Source organism: Accipiter gentilis, chromosome Z (assembly GCF_929443795.1).
Source record: "Accipiter gentilis chromosome Z, bAccGen1.1, whole genome shotgun sequence".
NCBI lineage: Eukaryota > Metazoa > Chordata > Aves > Accipitriformes > Accipitridae > Astur > Astur gentilis.
This window is the reverse complement of record NC_064919.1, coordinates 60,026,002-60,046,305: the sequence shown is the minus strand read 5'-3', so window position 1 is coordinate 60,046,305 and position 20,304 is coordinate 60,026,002. Positions and strand designations below refer to the sequence as shown.

The 20,304-nt window shown below is 37.6% G+C and overlaps 1 protein-coding gene across 7 annotated transcripts in view; it reads right to left on the bottom strand.

Annotated features, from left to right (window-relative positions):
• Positions 1-5,615: 5,615 nt before the first annotated feature.
• The window catches only part of FCHO2 (FCH and mu domain containing endocytic adaptor 2), a 96,123-nt gene continuing 81,434 nt past the window's right edge, over positions 5,616-20,304 (bottom strand). For all 7 annotated transcript variants that reach the window (XM_049794624.1, XM_049794621.1, XM_049794619.1 and 4 more), the window contains 7 exons: positions 19,042-19,153; positions 18,265-18,420; positions 15,994-16,126; positions 13,093-13,292; positions 10,846-10,910; positions 8,197-8,361; positions 5,616-7,944 (listed from right to left, as the gene is read on the bottom strand). In XM_049794624.1, coding sequence (XP_049650581.1) covers positions 7,922-7,944; positions 8,197-8,361; positions 10,846-10,910; positions 13,093-13,292; positions 15,994-16,126; positions 18,265-18,420; positions 19,042-19,153 — 854 coding nt within the window. In that variant the 3' untranslated portion in view covers positions 5,616-7,921. The remainder of the gene's footprint in view (positions 7,945-8,196; positions 8,362-10,845; positions 10,911-13,092; positions 13,293-15,993; positions 16,127-18,264; positions 18,421-19,041; positions 19,154-20,304) is intronic.

Genomic DNA, 20,304 nt, shown 5'->3' with positions numbered 1-20,304 from the left:
GGTTGGGAATTCCTTTGCCTGGAGTTTGCCAGACCCCATTGCAAGCTGGTTCAGTTGGCTTAATTCAGCATAAATATTTTCTTCTTCTTTTTTTTTTTTTTCTGGGTTCGATATATGTCTGGTTGGTGAGTTAAGGTCACTCATAAACAGATATGATGCATGCCAGAGCTGGTACAAGGTGTGGTGGGTGAAGATGGAGAGCATGGCCTATGTTTTTTGGCAATACTGAACTGTTCAACTGGCTCATCCTGAAGCTGTAGCCTAAGCCAGTTTGGTTGGTTTTAATTAGTGTAGGCATCTCAATCATAGGATTATTGCTTTGTGAGCATCTAGAAAATCTAAAAGTTGACCTTTTGAAGTACCACCTGCCCATACTATTTGAACATGATTATAAACAACAAATGCAGTCAAGTAACTTGGTTGTCACCAATATTTTGTTGTGCAGTCCAGCCAGGCAGTTTAAGGTGAGGTATAATTTATGATTCTTCGTTTGGCAACTGCGTCAGAGAGTGTTTTCATTATGTTTGTTTCTTTCCACGACCTCTATGCTTCAACCTCCAATTTTGAGCTCACTTCAGGGCACTACAAATGGATTGCCCATGATCTGCTCACAGCCAGCAAGTGTGGGAGCTTCTGCAGAGTTTAGGACCTTCCTAGAGGAAAGCAGCTGCTGTACAAAATTATTAGAGCACAGAATTTCTTAACTCAGGAAAGCAGCAGGCCAAAGGGAGTCTCCAAGATTAGATATGGCCGACAGCAGATCACTCCAATGCTAACAATATCTCTCTACGTCAAGGTGTAAGCAAACTGTAAGTCGTTCCAAGATGGTCCTTACCTGCAGCCCTGTGTGTTTCTGATTTAAAAGTACATCTGACTACAGCAAGGAGGTCTCTTGAATCTTGGTGTAGTGTGCTTTATTCTGGAAGGATGGCACCAGCTTATTCACCACAGAAATACTCCCACATTATTTTTAACATATTCCTCACCTTGACCCAATTGCTACAATTACCGTAGCTGGATTAGAGAGATGACAGTGGAGTGTGTACAAGATGCTGAGAGTATTCTCTGTAGAGCCAGTAAAGCCTGGGGAGAACACTGAAAGATGTACCTGATTGATCTAACATTCATTTGAATCATTATTTGCAAATGTCTGGTTAGATCTGGTTGTGTATGTATTGTAAACATAGAATTCATGTGTGTCTGTAACTACAGCTAATGGCAGCGATAACAATAAAAAACCTACCTTGCTGGGAGAGAGGTGAAGAAGGCTTTGCTAAACATTCATGGTAGATATACAGAGGCAAGTACAGAATGCCTTAAAAAGTCTAAGAGAATAGAAGATCCTTTAACTAAAGGAGAGTGTCTAGAAGAGACTTAACAAGAATTTTAATGCAGTTGGATAACCCATCTTTGGACTGGACAGATGGGTGATGGCAGATACTGTTGTTCACTATGAACACTAACCAAGTTCTTAAAAATATTCTACTGTTTTCTTAATTCCAGAAAGAAACAATAGAAGAGATCACGGGGGTTCAAATGTAGTAGTCAGAAACTCACCAGTTAACTTTTGCAGGGTTGATGTAGAAATCTGTCTTGTGTTCAAACTGTGTTGTATATGGCACAGTGTGCTGTGAATGCTTTACAGCTTCTGTGAAGAGGACATAGCAGGCAACTGGTGCTGATGGACATAGGAACAAGGTCTTAAGATTTGCTCCAGATGCTAAAATGGCTTGTACACTGCTGCAAGTAGTTGAAATAGTGAACATGCCTTCTGGATACTACTGCTCATGCTGTGTGTTGGTACAAACACACATCTACCTTTACCAATCACCTGGATAGGAGGTATAGCTGAGTCAATGTTCCCCTGGGCTGGGAATGACTCTTTAAGGGTAAAGCTCAATTTTTGCTTATAAACTGGTGTCAAGGTAACAGTTACCACTATTAGATGCAACATTTTTGAAAGCTTCTTTTCAACTTGTGACAACTGTTGGTTTTTCCTAACCATGGGTAGCATGAAAAGCAGGAGACTGTGCTGTTGCTGCCTACACAGGGGATGAACTGCTTCCTGAAACACAAATTACGGTTTTACTCTTTTTGACCAAAACCAGGTTATTGTAGGACTGTTCTAAGCTGGATGATTCCTTGGAGGAAAGGCTAGAAGATGTTGTTTGCTAAAAACTTCTGAATTCTAATGTGTGTTTTTTGTGTCGTCTCTTGGGGATCAGCTGGCAAAAAGTGCTTCCATCTTGAGCAATATGGAGAGGTCATAGCTCAGGGAAATGTGGGTAGAGGTTCCCCACCTTTCCCTCTAGGAAACTTGTTGTTGCCTGGAAGCAAAGGCAGATTGTTTGGGTGAACTGTGCGCCCCATGCTCAGTCAGCACTGAGTGCAGTAATGCCAAGTTCTAGCTCATAGCTATGTAGACAGTGCAGCGTTTCTTGCAAGGGAAGATATCCTGCATGATCTCCCACAGTAATACAGATACAACAGTTTTGAGAAGTTTGAGGGTCTCCTCAAATATCCTGCAAACCACCAAGAGAATAGCTGTAATGGCCCATCATCTTTTTTTTATATATTTATTTTCAACTTCTTTATGGGAAAGTTGTGTCAAATATGTCTTCTCCCCGTTAATCTAAAGGGAACACACTGGAGCCTACATTTGTTTTTTCATGTAATTTCCTTATTCTGTCTCCTGTGAGAGTAGTGTTTGCTTTATATTACCTAGAGAAGTTAGTGTGTTTGTCTGAGGCTGAGTTTCTTCTCCTAGATGTAGAAGATCCAATTCTTAAATCGAGCAATCATCTTCTGCATTTTAGACCCTAAATAAAACTAAATTTATTCTGTCTTCTCACTAGAAGTGGACATCCAGCCTACTGTTTGTTATCAAGTGACTCAGAACATGGAAATGGGATTTCAGCAGGAGAAAAGCTGCAGCAGCATTTGGCCCGAACATGGGAATACACTGGTGAGACTTCGGAGAGATGTCAGCTGCAGAGATGGTAGATCACAGACTCTGACACTCCTCTTGTCCTCACATACTTGAGTACTTAGTGTGTGTTGTAAACCTAGGAACTGCTCAGAAGCAAGAAGGGACTTGTACACAGAGGCTGAGGGATTCTGGCGGGTAGAGGAGAAACTTGCATTCAAGAATGAGGTCAGGTACTTAGTCAGGGGCTGAAAGTTGTGTCTGTTTGGACTTTGGTCCTCTGTCAAAATCCACAGTCCTGTAAGGCTCCAGAGGAATAGAGTGCAACACAAGTGGAAGGTAAATAACAGGTTTTGAGCTTGGGTTGTTGTGTTTTGTTTTGTTTTGTTTTTCCCTTCCTTCCCAAGTTGTATTGGTGCATTTTGCCTGGATGCAATGTCTTATCAGTACTAACACTGGGACAGCTTTAGTATTTCTGTATTAGTGATGGCTGTTCATATAACCTACCAATGACAGTAGTGGGAAGTGGAAGGGAAGGCTGTGGATATTACATAAGGAGTTTATCTAATTACAAAGCAGGAGGGGACATCTGGAGGGGAAAATCAGCAATTGTTGTAAAAATGGGCTGCTTCATTTAACCCCAATGAAGAAAGAATGAAGTTGTTGCTGAACACGTTACCATTGCTAACTTTCTGGAGCAGAAAACATGACTTAGGAAATGAGAACTTCAAGAAGACAGATTGGGTGATGCTAAGAGGAAAAGCTGAATCATAATCAGAGTGGTGAAGTTGGCATGATTTATGGTTTGTGATTATTAACCTATTTTTTAAAAAATAAACAGCTGAGTTTTAATAATGGGAAAAAAAAGCTCAGTTACAGAACAAGGCTTTTTAAAAGAAGTACAGCTGGGACAGTGGCAAACAAAATCATACTTTAGGTTATAATAATTAAAATAACCATCCCACATTTAAAAACAGAAACAATGGATTCCAAAGGAAGTGAAAGTAGCTACAGAAAATGCAGAATTTGAGCATTAAATGTTTAATAAGTAATCCAGAAGAGGCCTCCCATGTTTTTAAGATTATTTTTTAAAGACCATATGCTTTCTATTGATTACTGAATGAACTAAGGGAGAACTTAAAAATCAACATGCCAGTAAACATGGGAGTGTAATAATATGCAGAGTTGAAGATAAACATTAAGTTTTCAATTAAGAGGCCTGGTAATCAGTCCAATCAAGGGCACCACACAGTAAATATGTTATTTGCTGCTTTAGTACCTTGAACTGTTTTTAGCTTACTCTATCCTTGGAGGAATTCCTGAGTTTTTTTTCTTGCATGCTCTGAAGTAAAATTGCCCTTTCATGATAACTGAAATGGAAACCAATTATCTAGCAATTCCAAGAAAACAAAAGGTACACATATATTAAGATGCCTATCTTAAGCTTCTCAAACACATAGGACTTGAAATGTAATCCTTTTTGGCATGATGCAAGACCTTCCTTTCTAGTTAGATAGCAAAACCCACCACACTTGTAACTCCCATGCTGTTCCAGTTGATAATCAAATATCTTAGCTCCTTCAAATACCCTACATAAATATTATTTGGCAGTGGTAGAGGTATTCAGTTATCCCTGAAAAACTACCTGATCATGTGCTTAGATAATCACAAACCTGCTTGAGCGGTATAAATCCAGTTTATAGTAGTTGCGAGTCGTATGTGGGCACTGGCTTACAATAACAAAAGTCAAATGTTAACAGACGTAGTTCAATGAATATTAGATGAACTGAGCAGTGTTGTACCCTTTTACATCCCTAACCAGTAACTGAGGATGCTGGTGGAGTAGAAAGGAAATGGCTTGTGAACTCTCCATGCTCACATGTCTGTTCTTTGGCCATTGTTGAAGACAGAATACTGGGCTAGATGGACCATTCAGTCTGACCATCAGGCACTTGCATTCTTCACTCCCGCCTTCCAGCAGAAGATAAGAATCAAGCCCTTGGACTATTGCTTTCCAGCATGACAAGAATGGTACTTACTGCAGTGATATCCATCCAGCTAAGAAAGTCAATTTAATAAGTCATTACTTACAAAACTTATACAGGCTGTGGTATTAGCAGGAAGGAAACTGATTCAAATGCATTTGTTGAGTTTCAACTTTTGTTTCTATGCTCACAGCTTAGAAGGACTATTCTCAGACTGCTGAAGTAGCACTTAAATTGCCTACTTTGTTGGACTGGTGGAACATTAGGAATCAGAATTACTTTAATCTTGCCACTGATTTTTCTCCTGTGCACTCAGCAAAGTATAGGCTTATTAAGGAAGTTAGGGAATGTACAGCATTGGATAGCACAATCTATGAGACAGCAGCTCATGTCTACGAAGTCGAGATTTTTTCTGATAAACATATCTGCAGTTTTGCTTCATCTAAGTTATTAATTAATCATCTCAATTTAGCAAAGGCATAAGCCATTGTAGACATCTCTGGCATTCCAGTTTAGTAAAGATGCAACTCTTTGCAGAAGTCATCTTTTCACCCACCTTCGCTGTGGTGTTTTTTAAATATATAAAAGAGTTCGTATATTATCTCTATCCCCTATCACTTAAAAATCAATTAACATTTTTTAAATGGTCAATACAGGCAAAGTTTTGTTCTACTGTCTTATTGCTTAGAAGGTCTGTGGGACTAACTGCAAAAGTATAGGCAATATAAATCAGTATTTAAATTATATATTACATGTTTATTATGGGTGCAAATTTCTTTAAAATTTACATTTTATGAAAAATCAGAAGTATTTACAATTTTTGTAAGATAAACTTGTATGCTCTAATTTACAGTCTGACGTAGTAACAATTCATAAAAATTCAGATCCTTTAGAGTTGTGTTTACAAATTAATTTTCTTAGGAGGCAGCTACAATGGATATTGCTGTATACACAAGCAAGAACCAGCTTGCTACATACGGGTTTTTTATCAGATAGCTACATGTACTTTTTACATTGTTTTTGAATTTCTTTACAAAAAGTCTATATAAACTTGTATGGCTTCAAAATTGTAACCTGCACCCAATGCAAATGTATGTATAATCACCTGAATGAAGGCTAGTTTAAAAGTGCTGAAACATAACTACTTCATTTACCTTCAAAATGAAAGTTAATACTTGATTAAAAATAGCAATACAATTTGGGGTTTTCATTAATAAAATATTGTCATGTTAAACACAGTTTGATTGCAAAGCAGATTACAATTAAGATTCCAGTAAAAAGACGGTACCATATTATGAGTTAGAAATTTACCATTTATAAGATTAGCAAACTAAAAGCCAAATATACTTTTCCAATGAAATCTACAGTATGGTATGTGCTTAGTGCTAACAATGGAACTCCTGTCTGCAAAAGTTTGTAGTATACATTAGAGTTTATGTAGCCTCTACAAAGCTTAATTTCTTGTAAAGCTTCAGCAGTCCAATTCATTACTGGTTTTGTATGAATTAGTTCAAGCACATTTTATTGTTTTAATGGAGAATTTGAAATAGATACTGGTATTCAAAATGGTCATATGAAATTCCCATGTGCAGTTTATTGAATTATTTTGCTCCAATACTTGATTTCGGCATTGAAAAAACACTCAATAATACAAATACATAAAAGATTTCCTAAATTAGTGACTTGCTTTAAAAAACATTACTAGTATGTCACTTCCCTGTGCTTAGGCTGTGGCAAGCAGATTAGATGACAATAAAAATAGTAAAACTGGTGGTTATAGAAAAAATTTAAACTAATAGAAATAGCAGTACTTGTCATCCTGCTGCCATAAAATACCCTTCTAAAATGCTGTTCCTCCCAAAGTACTATGTTTACATTCACATCACACAACCCTAAAAGCACTCGAAGTCCAAAGATTTGCAGTCAAAGTGAAGGGAAATGCTGTTTGCTTCTAAAAGTTTGCTTTTACCATATTCAGTGATTTTTCAGGATTCTCATCTTTGGTGACGTTAAAGTTACTATCTCAAAGTTTCCAAGTCCTGCATGATGCATCTCCCTTTACTACAACTGCATTTATTGCAATTACCCCATGAGGAAGTAATCCAGTATTTTAAACTTCTTTTAAAACAACCTCCAGTTTTTGCAAATCTGCCTTCTACATAAATCCCAGTCAAAGAAATTTTTCGAAAGTTGTGTGTATTATACAAACACTGTGCTTTCTTGATGAAGAGCCAGACTTTGAAAAAGGAAGTGAGGCACATGAATAACAAATTGGATAGGCACAGGCTTTTTAAAAAGGCACAAATGTTACGCAATTCATATAAAAATAAATTAAATCTACAGCATTAATTCAAACAATCACAATGGCCATAAAGTTTACCAACTGCAGAAGTAAATCTCTGCTGTCTTTTGCAATTTTGTAACACATTGCACTTAGGAAAAAAACCCTATATAAACCAACTTACATGTTAATAATATATGATACATGGGCATCAAGTTACATTTCTTTTATACATCTCTAACTGGGCTGGTTTTGTGGCATGAGTGGATAGAAGAACTGCATGAGACTTTGCCTCTGCTTTCTTTAAAAACTGGCAATTAAAGAATCTGAAAAAATAATATTACTTATGGAAAGCTCAAATATTTCTTACTTGCTCTCCTACATTTTTAGGTTTAATGTTTACAGTATAACATACAATTTCATACTTTCATTACAACTATGGATTACTGTTTTGATTTCATCTATATAAATTTACTAAAATTTCAACAAATTTTCCCAAATATTGCCATTGATCATTTACAGACAGTGTTGAAGTTAACTTCAGTGCTATTATAAAGTAATAAAGTTTGAAAAATGACTTTTAAAAGTGCATTTTCTGCTCTGTAGTTCAGCCTCAAAGTAGGTCAACATTCTGAAAAAATTAATGCATGTTAAAATAGTGTTTGAAAAGTAGAGAGGGCAGAGTGAGCTGCTTGCACTCCTTTGATCCAATGACTTTTCACAAGTACGTCAGCAGTCTGCCATATACCGTCCTGCAAAATAAAGGTAGGTTTTTTGCAGTCAGTAGATAAAACAGATTTTGTCAGTATTTTCCTGGGAGCAGTTTGAGTAACTATGGAAAAACAAAAAACCTGTGAAACAGTTTTCAGTCATATTTTAATGAAAAGTATTTATGCATCACTTATTTAACAGTTTCATATTTCATAATTTAACACTGTAGAATATGTAATATTAATTTGAATATATAATATTAATTTGTATATATAAGCATGTCAGTGTCTTACCAGTGGCAAATCTCTTCTTAAGGAGGGAAAGCCGATAGCCAGTGCCTACAAGCTCTACATCTACTCCTGAAAGGGTGCTTCCTTCACTAATGAATTGCACTGCAAGTGTTGCTGGTTTACTGGGTCCTTCTGAAAGTTCAAATTTTGCCCTGAGGGATCCAGAACCTATAAAAACAACAAAACCGAAAAGCTGGTTCTTTTGCAAGAAGAAGACAATCTCCCCAAATTTTTAGGAGTAAGAAGTGAAAGTAACATGGTGACCTTTGATATCTATTCCTAGCGGCAGTCCTACATAAATTTCCAAAAGAGATGAGAGTAAAAGTCTCTTTTTTACAATAATCTGTTTAAGACAATGACTAGTGAATGATTTAAAGAGAATGATACACATTTCTGCAAGATTATACAGAATGTGTGTATCAGCTTGGTATTCACTTATTACCTGATTGGTTCCTATAATCATCATTTATGTTTGCTGCTCTGTAAGTACTTACTACCACCTATCTCATATATAGTACTTTTCATAACCAGGTTTGAAAGTACATCAGAATATTTAAATGTTGTCACAATCTGTCTGGATGAATGTACATGAACAAAACCATTGGAAGAAATGCAGCTATACAGTAATGTACCCAGAGGAAAGAAATTTTTCTTTTTCCAATAAACACAAGGTCTGATTAAATACTTTTCCCCACAAATTTCAGTTGATTTTTCAGAGACAGTGGTGAAGTGTCATCACTTTGATGCTATTATAAAGCAGTAATAGTTCAAAATTACTTTAAGGACATTTCTGTAGTCAATGCGAGGCATTTAACCCCGCCCCCCCAACATAGTTACTCGTCTTTTTCTGGCTCTTAAACAAGTCTTTTCTGTTCTTGCAAAATATGCTGGGGAAAAATGAGATTTAAATAATTAGTAATGGAATAATGAAAGTCAAATATTTTTACTTCTTCAAAACAACTTTCTATTCCTAGTTAATAGGAACTGCTAAATGATGAGGGAAGTTAGTAACTGAAATGTTACTGGGGTAGAAGCAGCAATTAATGAATTAAATTGTTTTATGTAATGGCTCATTCTGGATAAACTTGGCTTAAGGTCCATTTGATTTCTTCAGGTCTGTCATAGCTTGGGTAAATTGGAACTTCTTTCTACTGTAAGTATGGAAACTCATATATTAAAGTGTTCTGAAAGTTTGGTCTGTGTTTTATCTCTGTCTGCAACTGATAGCTCACACAATGTGTTGGACCATAAAAACCCCAAACCTTTTTATCACCCTGTACGCCAGAATAAAGAAGACTTGAAGACATTTCTCCTAATATTAACAGTGTGCAACTTGTCCCTTTGTTTCTGTAAGTGTAAGAAAGACCAGCATAGTATTACTTCCTCTTACCTACTGAATTGTGAGTACTATGTGCTTATACTCAAAGAAAAGGAGAAGGAAGATGGTGCGAAGAGAAGGGAATATAGCAGAAACAGTAGGATATGTGCAAGTCTACTGAACACACACAAGATGCAATCTGCATCACTGCCAGCCCATTTTATGCTGCTCTGCAGGTATACAGTAACTCTCCTTCTGGCTGCATTTGTGTTTTAGTATGATTTTTGATTTTAAAAGAAGCTCCACAGTTTGGAAAAGGGGGAAAAAAAGAGGGCTATCCCTACATAATCATAATGGAAGACAGATGGCAAAGAACTGTGAGATCAGTGAAGGACAAAGTACACCAGACTACAGCAACAACCTCAGTCAGATGAAATTCTCTCTGATTTTGTTTGAATGATGACCATAACTTTGCAGCCTTTGCAGGAATAGAAGTCTTCCCTTTCCCAGCTTGTGGCTATACTTACAAGCCATACTTACAAGCAAATCTGTGCTTTCATAATGCCCTTCATGAAATTCTTAACAGGGCTAAAAGCCCTTCCTTTATACCATGAGTTCATTTCTCCACAGAGGCTTTGAGGATGAGATGCTTCCCTTTGGCTCCTGTTTTTCTGCTTCAGAAAAACACTGCACCTGCAGAGGCTACAAGGGCTGTGCCATCAACTACACCACATGGAAAGGTAGCTGGGCAAAGGACAACTATTGGTACCTTACAAAATGCTATATAAATTTCCACTCTGAGCAGATGTGTGTAGATCCATTTTCTTCCTGGAGTTGTATATGGTCAAAACAAAGACCCTCAAAATGTTCTTCAAGAATCATCTATTGTTGAGTCTATCTCAGGACAGGACTTTTGGATGTTTTTTTTTTTCTTACCCCAAGTTCTTCCACTTACCTCTTTCTACTTTATTTCAGTTGTCAGTGTGTGGGAAGACACAGATATTAAACTTATTTTCCTTTGAATAACTGCTCATTTCCAAATAGCATTGATGTAATGATTTCTTACCCAGTCTAAACTCTATTTTAGAGCCACTAACTGCTTTCAGGGGGCTTCACTATTTTTCCTTTTATAGGTAATTAATAAATTTATATTTTGACATCTCACTGTTAATGGAATCTCTCAGGAGGAAATTAATTGAGAAGTTAAACTGGTCAACAGCATACAGCATGAGAAGACGTGTAAGTAGGCATGAGGGCATAAAGGCTAAAATGATTACCTTTTTACTGTTAAAATTTTTCTGTACAAGAAGACAAAACAAAAGAGTTCAACTTGCCTCCATTCTCAGACTTCTCCGAAATGCTAGATATTTTCCAATATGCTTTCATCTGGTCTGCATTCCTGTAAGGGAATGGTAGGTTAGTTATAAGCACCTGTTTTAGCATATTATTTCCCTAGCTTTACACTAGTATGTTACATCTCTAAACAGAGATTTATAAAAATACTTGATCATTTTAAGGTAAGTTTGTGGAAAACCATACAAAGCAAACAGGAAAAGAGAAGGGTGTGTCTGCATTGCCCCAGAGCAGCAGAGCTCAGAAGCACACACCACTTTTTTATACAGTTAACACTGTCCTATGCCCTGGCTACAGCTCCACAACTCAAACCCCTTTGTAGTCTCAAAGGGTACAGACAGGCCAAACACCCCGGAGCATTTTGAAAGTTATGTCTTTACGCACCATGATGATGGTATGAGGGGGAGCAATGTTGTTTGCTCTCCCCTATGTAAGACTCGTGGCAGCATGGATTTTATTCCATTTCTGTTCTAGTAAAACTAGTTGGTGTAAATGGCATAGGGTTTAAGCTAACTTCTGACACTTTAAAGGGGCAGAAAAGGGCACCAAGCACCAAAGCCTCTAAGCTGACAGGGCATTTTATCTCCTGGAGCACTTTGCAGGAGTTCCATCAAAGCAAAGTCAACAACTTAAAGCTGTGAGCAGCATAAAGTGCTGATAGATTTGAAATTGCTTTTGGCATTGGTGTAGCAGGAGTGAAATGCTCACACAAGTAGCACAGATAGTAGCGGTTACTTGCAGGAGGTCATGTTATAAAACATTTCTGTTTAAAAAAAACCAAGACCCCACCACCCAATCCACTAGACCAAACAGGTAGCACAACACAAATACTAGACCTGCCTGGGAGATGACCTTTTTTTTGTTGTTGTTTTGGTCAGCTTTCCAGGCTCAAAATCTGGCCCTGGGTAGTTGCCTACGTGAAAGAGAGAGAATCTGGGCTCAAGTCCCTTAATCTGATGAACCTGTAATGAAACAGTCACTAAGATTTGAGTCTTCCTAGCTAACACTAGGTATTCTGGGTGGGCATTCCTGCTCTCACTCAAGCTTCATTACATAGGGGTTTATGGAGGAAGCCTGGGTAGGGAGACTGGCTTCACTAGAGGTTCTAGTCATGTTGTTCAGGCAGGGTAGTGAACCTGCCCTTGCTCAGAATAAGCTTAAGGTGATTTGGTGAAAAGTATTGCTTCCCTGAAATACCAAGTCAAGAAAAACTCAGTCTTGCCGGGATTTTTCCACTTAAAATGATACTGTTTTACTACTTTGTCCAATTAACACATTTAAATGTATTGCCTCTGGAAACATCAGAACCTATCTGATAAATGGATCAGGTTTATTTTAATTCTGGCCCTTGCTTTAGAAGGTAAACTGATCTATAAGTAACAAGGTTAACAAAGCCTGACTTCCTTCAACTTGTGATTGTTTGCCCTCTTTGCGTTAAAAAGACCCTCTTGGAAATAAACAGTCCAGGAATTAATGTTAGAGCTCGGCAAGTACCTAGTGCTGCCAAACCACAGGCACAGTGGTTGAATTCTGCTCACCTTTTGCTCCAGGGATATACTGCTCTGTCTAGTCCTACTACCTTCTGCTTGTTTTCACAAACTTGTAGAAATATAACTGAGACCTGTGTCTCACTTTCAAGTGCTACAGTAAATGGAGGCTTAGAAGTTGGTGGCAGGTAGCTACTAGTCAGATAATAATCTGCATGATGCTTGAATTGTGAGACAATGCTACATGGCTTCTGAAGAGCTCCTCAGTTACTGAGGTTTGTTTTAAAACCATTTCAATTAGAAGATAATTTTTGAGCTAGAACAATCAAGAAATCTTTTTAAGAACTGCATTTCTTCTATTCTCTCTATATAATCCACAGATACATTTATACACACACACACTATGTTTTTTAACTATTAAGAGATTTTGGTTTCAAATTACTGTATTAAAAATGTCTATCCTGTCTATTGGCCAAAAGAAAGCAAACATGGGACATCTCATAAAGGCTTGTATTATTACATGGTTGGAATGCGTGCATATTGTCTCATTTTAGTTTATGTGAATTGGCTGCACATGACCTGTTTCGGACCAGAAAATATCCTAAACATCTGATACTACACAGGTAATGAAGACAAAAAAAATTAGCTGTTTCTTCCAGTGAAATTTTTCAGGCTGTCTGTGACACTAATGAATACACTGAAATTAATCTGAAATAATAAAAAGAAAATTATTAATATTACCATTTTGCAGGTGGAAGTGATTGCATGTTTGTTACTCCTCCATCTACTGGTACCACAACTTGGACATTAGACAGCATACTAGGCACATTCATAGACTCTGGATTGTACTTATAATCCACTCTCACATCAGTAGTGCTAGCGTTACATTTCCAGTAAGTTGCAAGATTCAAGGGAGTGGACTGGATGCCATTTGAAGATACCTATAAAAGAATAAACCATGGAAAGCAGCTTAATTCAAATATTCCCCTTTTGGGCAGAACTGGGGAATGATGGTAACAAATACAACTCTAAATCCTGACAAAAGATCAAGAGAACAATTGACCTCTAAGTCCTTAATTGCAGAATTCTGAAGACTGTTGCAGCCTAAAATAATTCCTGTTTGTTTAATTTTAAATAATTAAAGACGTTTAAACTACCTCTGGCCCATGAGGTTCCTTCCTGTTCTGGCTTTTGTAAGTCAAAATAGTTTTGTTTTACTCTTGTGTTCTGCACCACACCAGAAACATGCTTGTGGCAAAATGACTTCATCCTTAGCAGTTGTGTGCCATACCAATTCAGCTGCCCCAGCAGCCAGCAGCAGAGGGCAATACCTGTCATTATGGGACAGGCAGCCAGCAAAACAGTTCTTGCCTACTCAAAGCATTATTTTCGTGCTGCAGGAGGTTTGGATGCTGCTTCTGTAGCTGAGCTTGTGCTACTGCCCTGCTGCATATCTACCACCTTCCTAGTCTATCTGAGGAATCTTCTATGTCCTGGTGTGCCCTCTTGCCTTTCCCTGGCAGCCCAGAACCTTTTCTATCAGCCAGGCCTTCCACATGCCAATGCCTCAATTTTCCCCAACAGTAGAGATCTTAAATAGATATTCTTCCACAGTACTCATTCTGCAATCCAAAGAAATGTTTTGTTCCATCTTTCTCAGCAATTCTGTGTGCCTAACATGCTTTTTATAGATTCAGTATGCCAAGATTTTAAACTATATTGGTAGGATGTGGAAACTACAATGGTATTACTAGCTGGACTGACAGGCTATTTTGTTTTGTCTCAGTTGTCTCAGACATTCAACCACTTCAATGCAGGCCTAGCAAGTATCTGTTCTCCCTTTGATGTGAGTCTGTCTGTCTTGAATTTTCATGGCTATTTTTTATTGACAGCCAGAAACATCTCCTCACAGATTCACAGAATAGTTGAGGTTGGAAGGGACCTCTGGAGGTTGTCTGGTCCAACCTCCCTGCTCAAGCAGGGCCACCTTGAGCCAGCTGCCCAGGACCACATCGAGACAGCTTTCGAATATCTCCAAGGATGGAGACTCCACAACCCCTCTGGGCAACCTGTTCCACTGCTTGGTCACCCCCCACAGGAAAAGTGTTTCCTGATGTTCAGAAGGAACCTCCTGTGTTTCTGTTTGTGGCCATTGCCTCTGGTTCTGTCACTGGGCACCACTGGAAAGAGCCTGCCTCTGTCTCCTATCTACCCTCCGTTCAGGTATTTATATACATTGATGAGATTCCCCCTAAGGAACCTCTTCTCCAGGCTGAACAGTCCCAGCTCTCTCAGCCTTTCCTCATGGGAGAGAAGCTCCAGTCCCTTCATCGTCTTTGTGGCCTTGGCTGGACTCTCTCCAGTATGTCCATGTCTCGCTTGCAATAGACAGCCCAGAACTGGACACAGCACTCCAGGTGTGGCCTCACCAGTGCTCAGTAGAGGGGAAGGATCACCTCCCTTACCTACTAGCAATACTTTGCCTAATGCAGCCCAGGAGACCATTTGCTGCCTTTGCAGCAAGGGCATATTGTTGGCTCATGTTCAACATGGGTGTCCCCCAGGACCCCCAGGTCCTTTCCTGCCAAGCTGATTTCCAGCTGGGTGGCCTCCAGCATTGTTGTATCAGTGCATGGGGTTGTTCCTCTCCAGGTGCAATTCTTGTTGAACTTCATGGGGTTCCTGTCACCCCATTTCTCCAGCTAGTTGAGATCCCTCTGGAGGGCACAATGACCCTCTGGTGTATCCAGAGGGTCCTCCCAGTTCAGTGTCATCAGCAAACTTGCTGAGAGTACACTCTGCCCCCCTATCCAGATCATTAATGAACCTGTTAAACAGGACTGCAAACTTAGTATTGATCCCTGGGGTATACTGCTAGTTACTGGCCTCCAACTATATTGACCGTACAGCCAGTTTTCAATCTACCTCAGTGTCTGCTCATCCAGCCTATAATTCACCAGCTTCTATATGAAGATGCTGTGGGAGACAGTGTCAAAAGCCTTCCTGAAATAAGTATAATAATAAAAAAATAATAAATAATCCTGAATAAGTAGACAATATCCACTGCTCTACCCTCATCCACCAGGGCAGTCATTTCATCATAGACGTTTATCAAGTTGGTCAAGCATGACTTTCCCTTGGTAAATCCATGCTGGCTAGTCCTGATGTGTGCCTGTAAATGGCTTCCAGGATGACAAGTTCCTTTATATTGTGACAGGTCTGAATGTCATATGTTCTCATATATTACAATTCATCAGCTACAGCACCCCAAACTGATGCAATTATAAAATCAAAACCAGTTCAATTACAAACTCAAACATCCCCCCACCAAATCCCCTAAATTCAAGGAAAATTTGATTTTGCTCACAAATACCTAAAGAAGCAGTGCTTGAAGTTTGTACACATGAATTGGAGTGACGTGTGAGCAAGCTGAAACTGGTCATGAATCCAAGGGAATGACATGAAGCATAGCAGGAATGCACTAAGCTTACGCATTGTAAACAGCGTAACCAGAATTGGTCTAGATGAGGGATGACAGTTTGTCCACATGCTAGCAGACAAAGAACAATTCTTTTAATTTCTGTGTAGATATCAAGTCTGCCAGAGTTCCTTAAAAAATTCCAGAGAGAAAGAAGTGTTTACCTGATACTTTAAAACATCTACATTGTAATAGGATGCAGATGGATTCTGCTCTGATAATTTCTTGAGGTAGACAGTTATAGCTTGCATGTTCATCCAAAAATCCCTAGTACTGGAGTCACTTTGTGACTGATCACTACAAACAAAAAGAAAGGTAGGAGTCAGAAGGCAACACTGAATTTTATTATTTTGGATGTCTAAAAATTAAGATTAGATCTTTCCAGTTCTTCACTGTTTCAAGCACGAATTTGTTCTAATGCTTTATAACACACAATTAAGACAAATGAACTCCTTGTTGTATCTGGTAAAAAGTCTCCTTCCAGGTTGTGGAGCAGTGAGTTTTCTCCACTGATGATCTCCATCACAAGATGGAGTTAATGCTGAATTTGGATTTTACATTTAATAAAACACAATTTTAATACAATTAGATGCTGTGAGGATGTGTGGGAGGTGGGGATGAAAGTGGTATTTCAAAATGAACATTATCCAATTTGGTATAAAACCTAAAATGATAATTAGCTTGGGTTATGACATAGCTTCACTAATGCATTGAATTACTGAATTAAGATTCGTGCTGTATGTGTTACCATACTTTCATATATTTGTACAGTGTAAGATTTCAAATTTTTTTCAGTTAAAAGTGATTTTCAAATTATTATAAACAATTGTTTCTGAGATACTTATTGTTGCATTACATCTTAGTAACAATTTATTATATCACTTCAATATGTAGGCAAGAGTGCGCATGACTGCAGAAGCAAAATTCTGTTTGGGAGCTACTGGAGCATGGTCTTCTGCTGATGAAGAATATTTTCAGCTCTGGTTGCATCAGGTTTATTTTGAATAAGGATGAAGCTTTTAAGAAAACTGACTCAAAAACAAAATTCAAATCACTTCAGAATCAAAGACCTCCTCTGAATATCTGTAAAACTGCATCCATCCCTAAGGAGGAATGCAGAGTGTGTAGGCAGAGTGAAAGCTGACAGTAAATATGACTGCAATGGGTTGAATGTCCTAGAACAGTGACTGACATACCAGTAGTCTGTCCAATTTACTTAGAATTTTGTTCTCAATACTATTGTGATTAATGAAATTTCCATTTTCAGTAAAATATATAGATAAATACTTATCACTACAGAGATCTTCCACAATTTAAATAAATGAAACCAGTAGTAAAGTCTTTCTGCTGCTCCACAACCAAGTGCAATTCAAATCAGAAATTCTGACATCACCACAAATATCACTCTCATTAAAAACTTCAATCTCAGTAAAATACCAAGCAAATGATACCCTTTGTAGTATATGATGAAAAGTCAAGTTATTACTATATGGGTTTAAATTCGTAAATATCTGTTACATGCATCCTTTCCAATTAGAGGTGAAGTGTTACAGCACTCAGACAAGAATACTAAAAGAATATATTTTCACTTTTTTGCAAAACATACTTTTTCAGTATAATTCAATTGGTCAGATGAAGCTCTGCTAACATTTCAGTTATAAACTGTCACGTCAAAAAGCAATTAATCTTGTATGAATCATTCATTACATTATGTATGAATGATCAAAATGAAATTAAATACAAAAGAATGGATGCATATATTTGATTCTTTATTTCAGTAATTTAAAAAATGTAGCATCTAAAAGCATTTAACTTGTTTTCAAATTATTTCTCCAACAAATGAAATAGAAACTGCTCAGCTGAAACAGATCTCTGCTAAATAATTACAGCTTTTATTTATTTATATTTTTAAAGAACTCCAAGTGCTGTGATTTCAACGATTATTCTACAATCAGCAGGCTTTTCTTCTAAGAATTCTCCCAAGCATGCTGCTACACACCTGAGAGAGAGAGTTATGTAATGGATCTGATCTACTGTAGAAATGATACAGCTTAAAAATATGCTGGTAGGTGACAAATGAGATTAGGTGTAGCTCCTACTACTTGTTTTCCATTTAAGGCTACTGTTTCATCATTTAATCTTACCATTGTTACTACTGTATAAAGAAATAATTTATAAAATGCATGTAAAAACACAGCTACATTTACAAACTATTTTTTACAGTTCCTGTTATACCCAGCCCAAGTTTCAAGTCCAGTAATCACTAAGATTTTTAATGGTGGCAGTGGAGAACTAAGCTCAACAAGATTAATTCAGGAAATTAAATTATGTATAAGCAAATCAACAAGACTGTAGAGAATTCTGATGTACATATACAACAACTCACACTTTACAAATCACGTTATTTACTACTATATTAAAAAAAACCACAAAACCTGTATACAAGTTGTGCATTTGGAAGAATCTGCTCTAGTTTGCTTGTGTTTTTCACTCTGAAGCAGAGCACAGCTGGAGATGGGTTGCTGGTGAAGACTTTAATAATCCCACTTGGGAATGATACTGTCATATCACCAGTAATCTTCACAATACATCTAGAAGGGAATGAAAACATCAGTTTCTTTGCAACTCATTAACTGCCTAGTTCTAGTACTAATACTAATACTAATTTTAAAGCAGTCACTTTCACAATCTAATGAACTGAATTAAAAACAGAAAAATCAATTTCAAATGAGGGTAATGTGACAATGCACTGCCACTTTCAACTTGGAAGTCAGATGAAATAAGTAAAGAAAAAAAGTTTAGCTGGTTAAGCATACAGTAGTCTTGGTGGATATTTTTTAGGCTTTGAAAACATGGCACAACTATGCTTAGGCCAAGGCCTAAGTAGCATAGCAAGGGATGTGACAGAGGGAATGAGGTGCTTTTACTTGCCCAATTTTACATGTAGCACCTATCTGACTATGATAAAAACCCTTCTCATTTTCAGTGTTCTCACTGAACACATTTTTATAAAGCAGGGATATATGAGCTCCTAGCAGGATGCAGGCCAATACAGAGCAATAAACCACTGTTGCCACTTATACCAGGGAAAAAACCTCCTTTGAATCCCCGTTCTAACATATATACATTTTCCCCCAAAATATTAAAAGTAAAACCAGTGTGTTTTCTTATTGTAACTTATTACATTCAAAACAATTCACTATTTAACTAACTTTGTGGGATCTGCTCCTTTAAAGTAGGCGTTAACAGATTCAGTAAGGGCTACTGCAACAGGCAAGGTGTCCTGGTTTCCAAGGCTGACAGGGCTGGGACCACGTGAAACACCTAGAATACATACAGTGTATAGGTTTAATTTTCAAAAAGCTTAGCAACAGATTTCAGAATGGTTGACTACATCTGTAATTTTCACAAGAGGTTACTACCATCAAGGTCACAGTAGCGTCTGAAGTATTACTTGAAAAGTGTGTAGAAAAATATAAACACAGTACAGCACAATTGTACCATTGAAACACTGCTTAGCAGCCTAAGAAAACAGGACTACAGTATGACATTATGTAAATGGACAGACACAAGGAAATACATGTGAGACAGAGGAACACTGCATTAAAATGGCTGATGAAAGTGAAGTCAACGGATCCAAAGGAAATTAGATATTGACCAGAATACCTAAAAAAAAATAAAAATCCCTACTGTATGCTTATTGTACAGAAAAAGGTATGATAAAATGGTCATGGAAATGCAAAGAATTAATTTACAGTATGCATGACCTTAAATGCAAATACATTAATATTACCACACATAAGTGAGCAGTTGAACATTCTTTTACCTATGTCAGCCAACAAAGATTACAATTCCCAAGCAGAAATTTTTGGAGAATCCTTCACAGATGCCTGTGCCAACACAACACAGTTCCAATGCATAGCTATAAAAATCAACTCAGACGTCATGCTAAGGCTTTTTGAAATGTGTGTGTACAGTTGACAAAACCGGTTGTCATGGGATTTTACTTTTCACCAATTTTCTATATGTGTACTGAATATAAAAGATAATACTAGAAGGTCTGTCTTTTTATTAGTGCAGCAGTGTAGTGGAGAGCATCTTACTAACTTTTTGTGCCACTGCTGAAATGGCCTGTATCACATAATATTATCCATCACAAAGGAGACACAATCTTTCTCGTTTCATGAGCGAGTAAGAAATTTTTCTTTCATATCATAAAGAAGAGACAAAATACTTCCATATAATATTGCTCATGGCAAACATCCTATTTGCTCTAAAACAGTGGCTGTGCCTTCTGAGGTTTTTCCAGAATAAAAAAGGAAGTTGTGACCTTGTTCTTCACAGAAGGTCTAACATGAGATACTAGACCTTAAATTCAGAGATAAGTGAAAGAAGTAGTAACAACAATAGAGTAAAAGATAGGTGTTGGTCTAATTCTACTACCTCACACCTCACTCTCCATCATGATTTCTTGC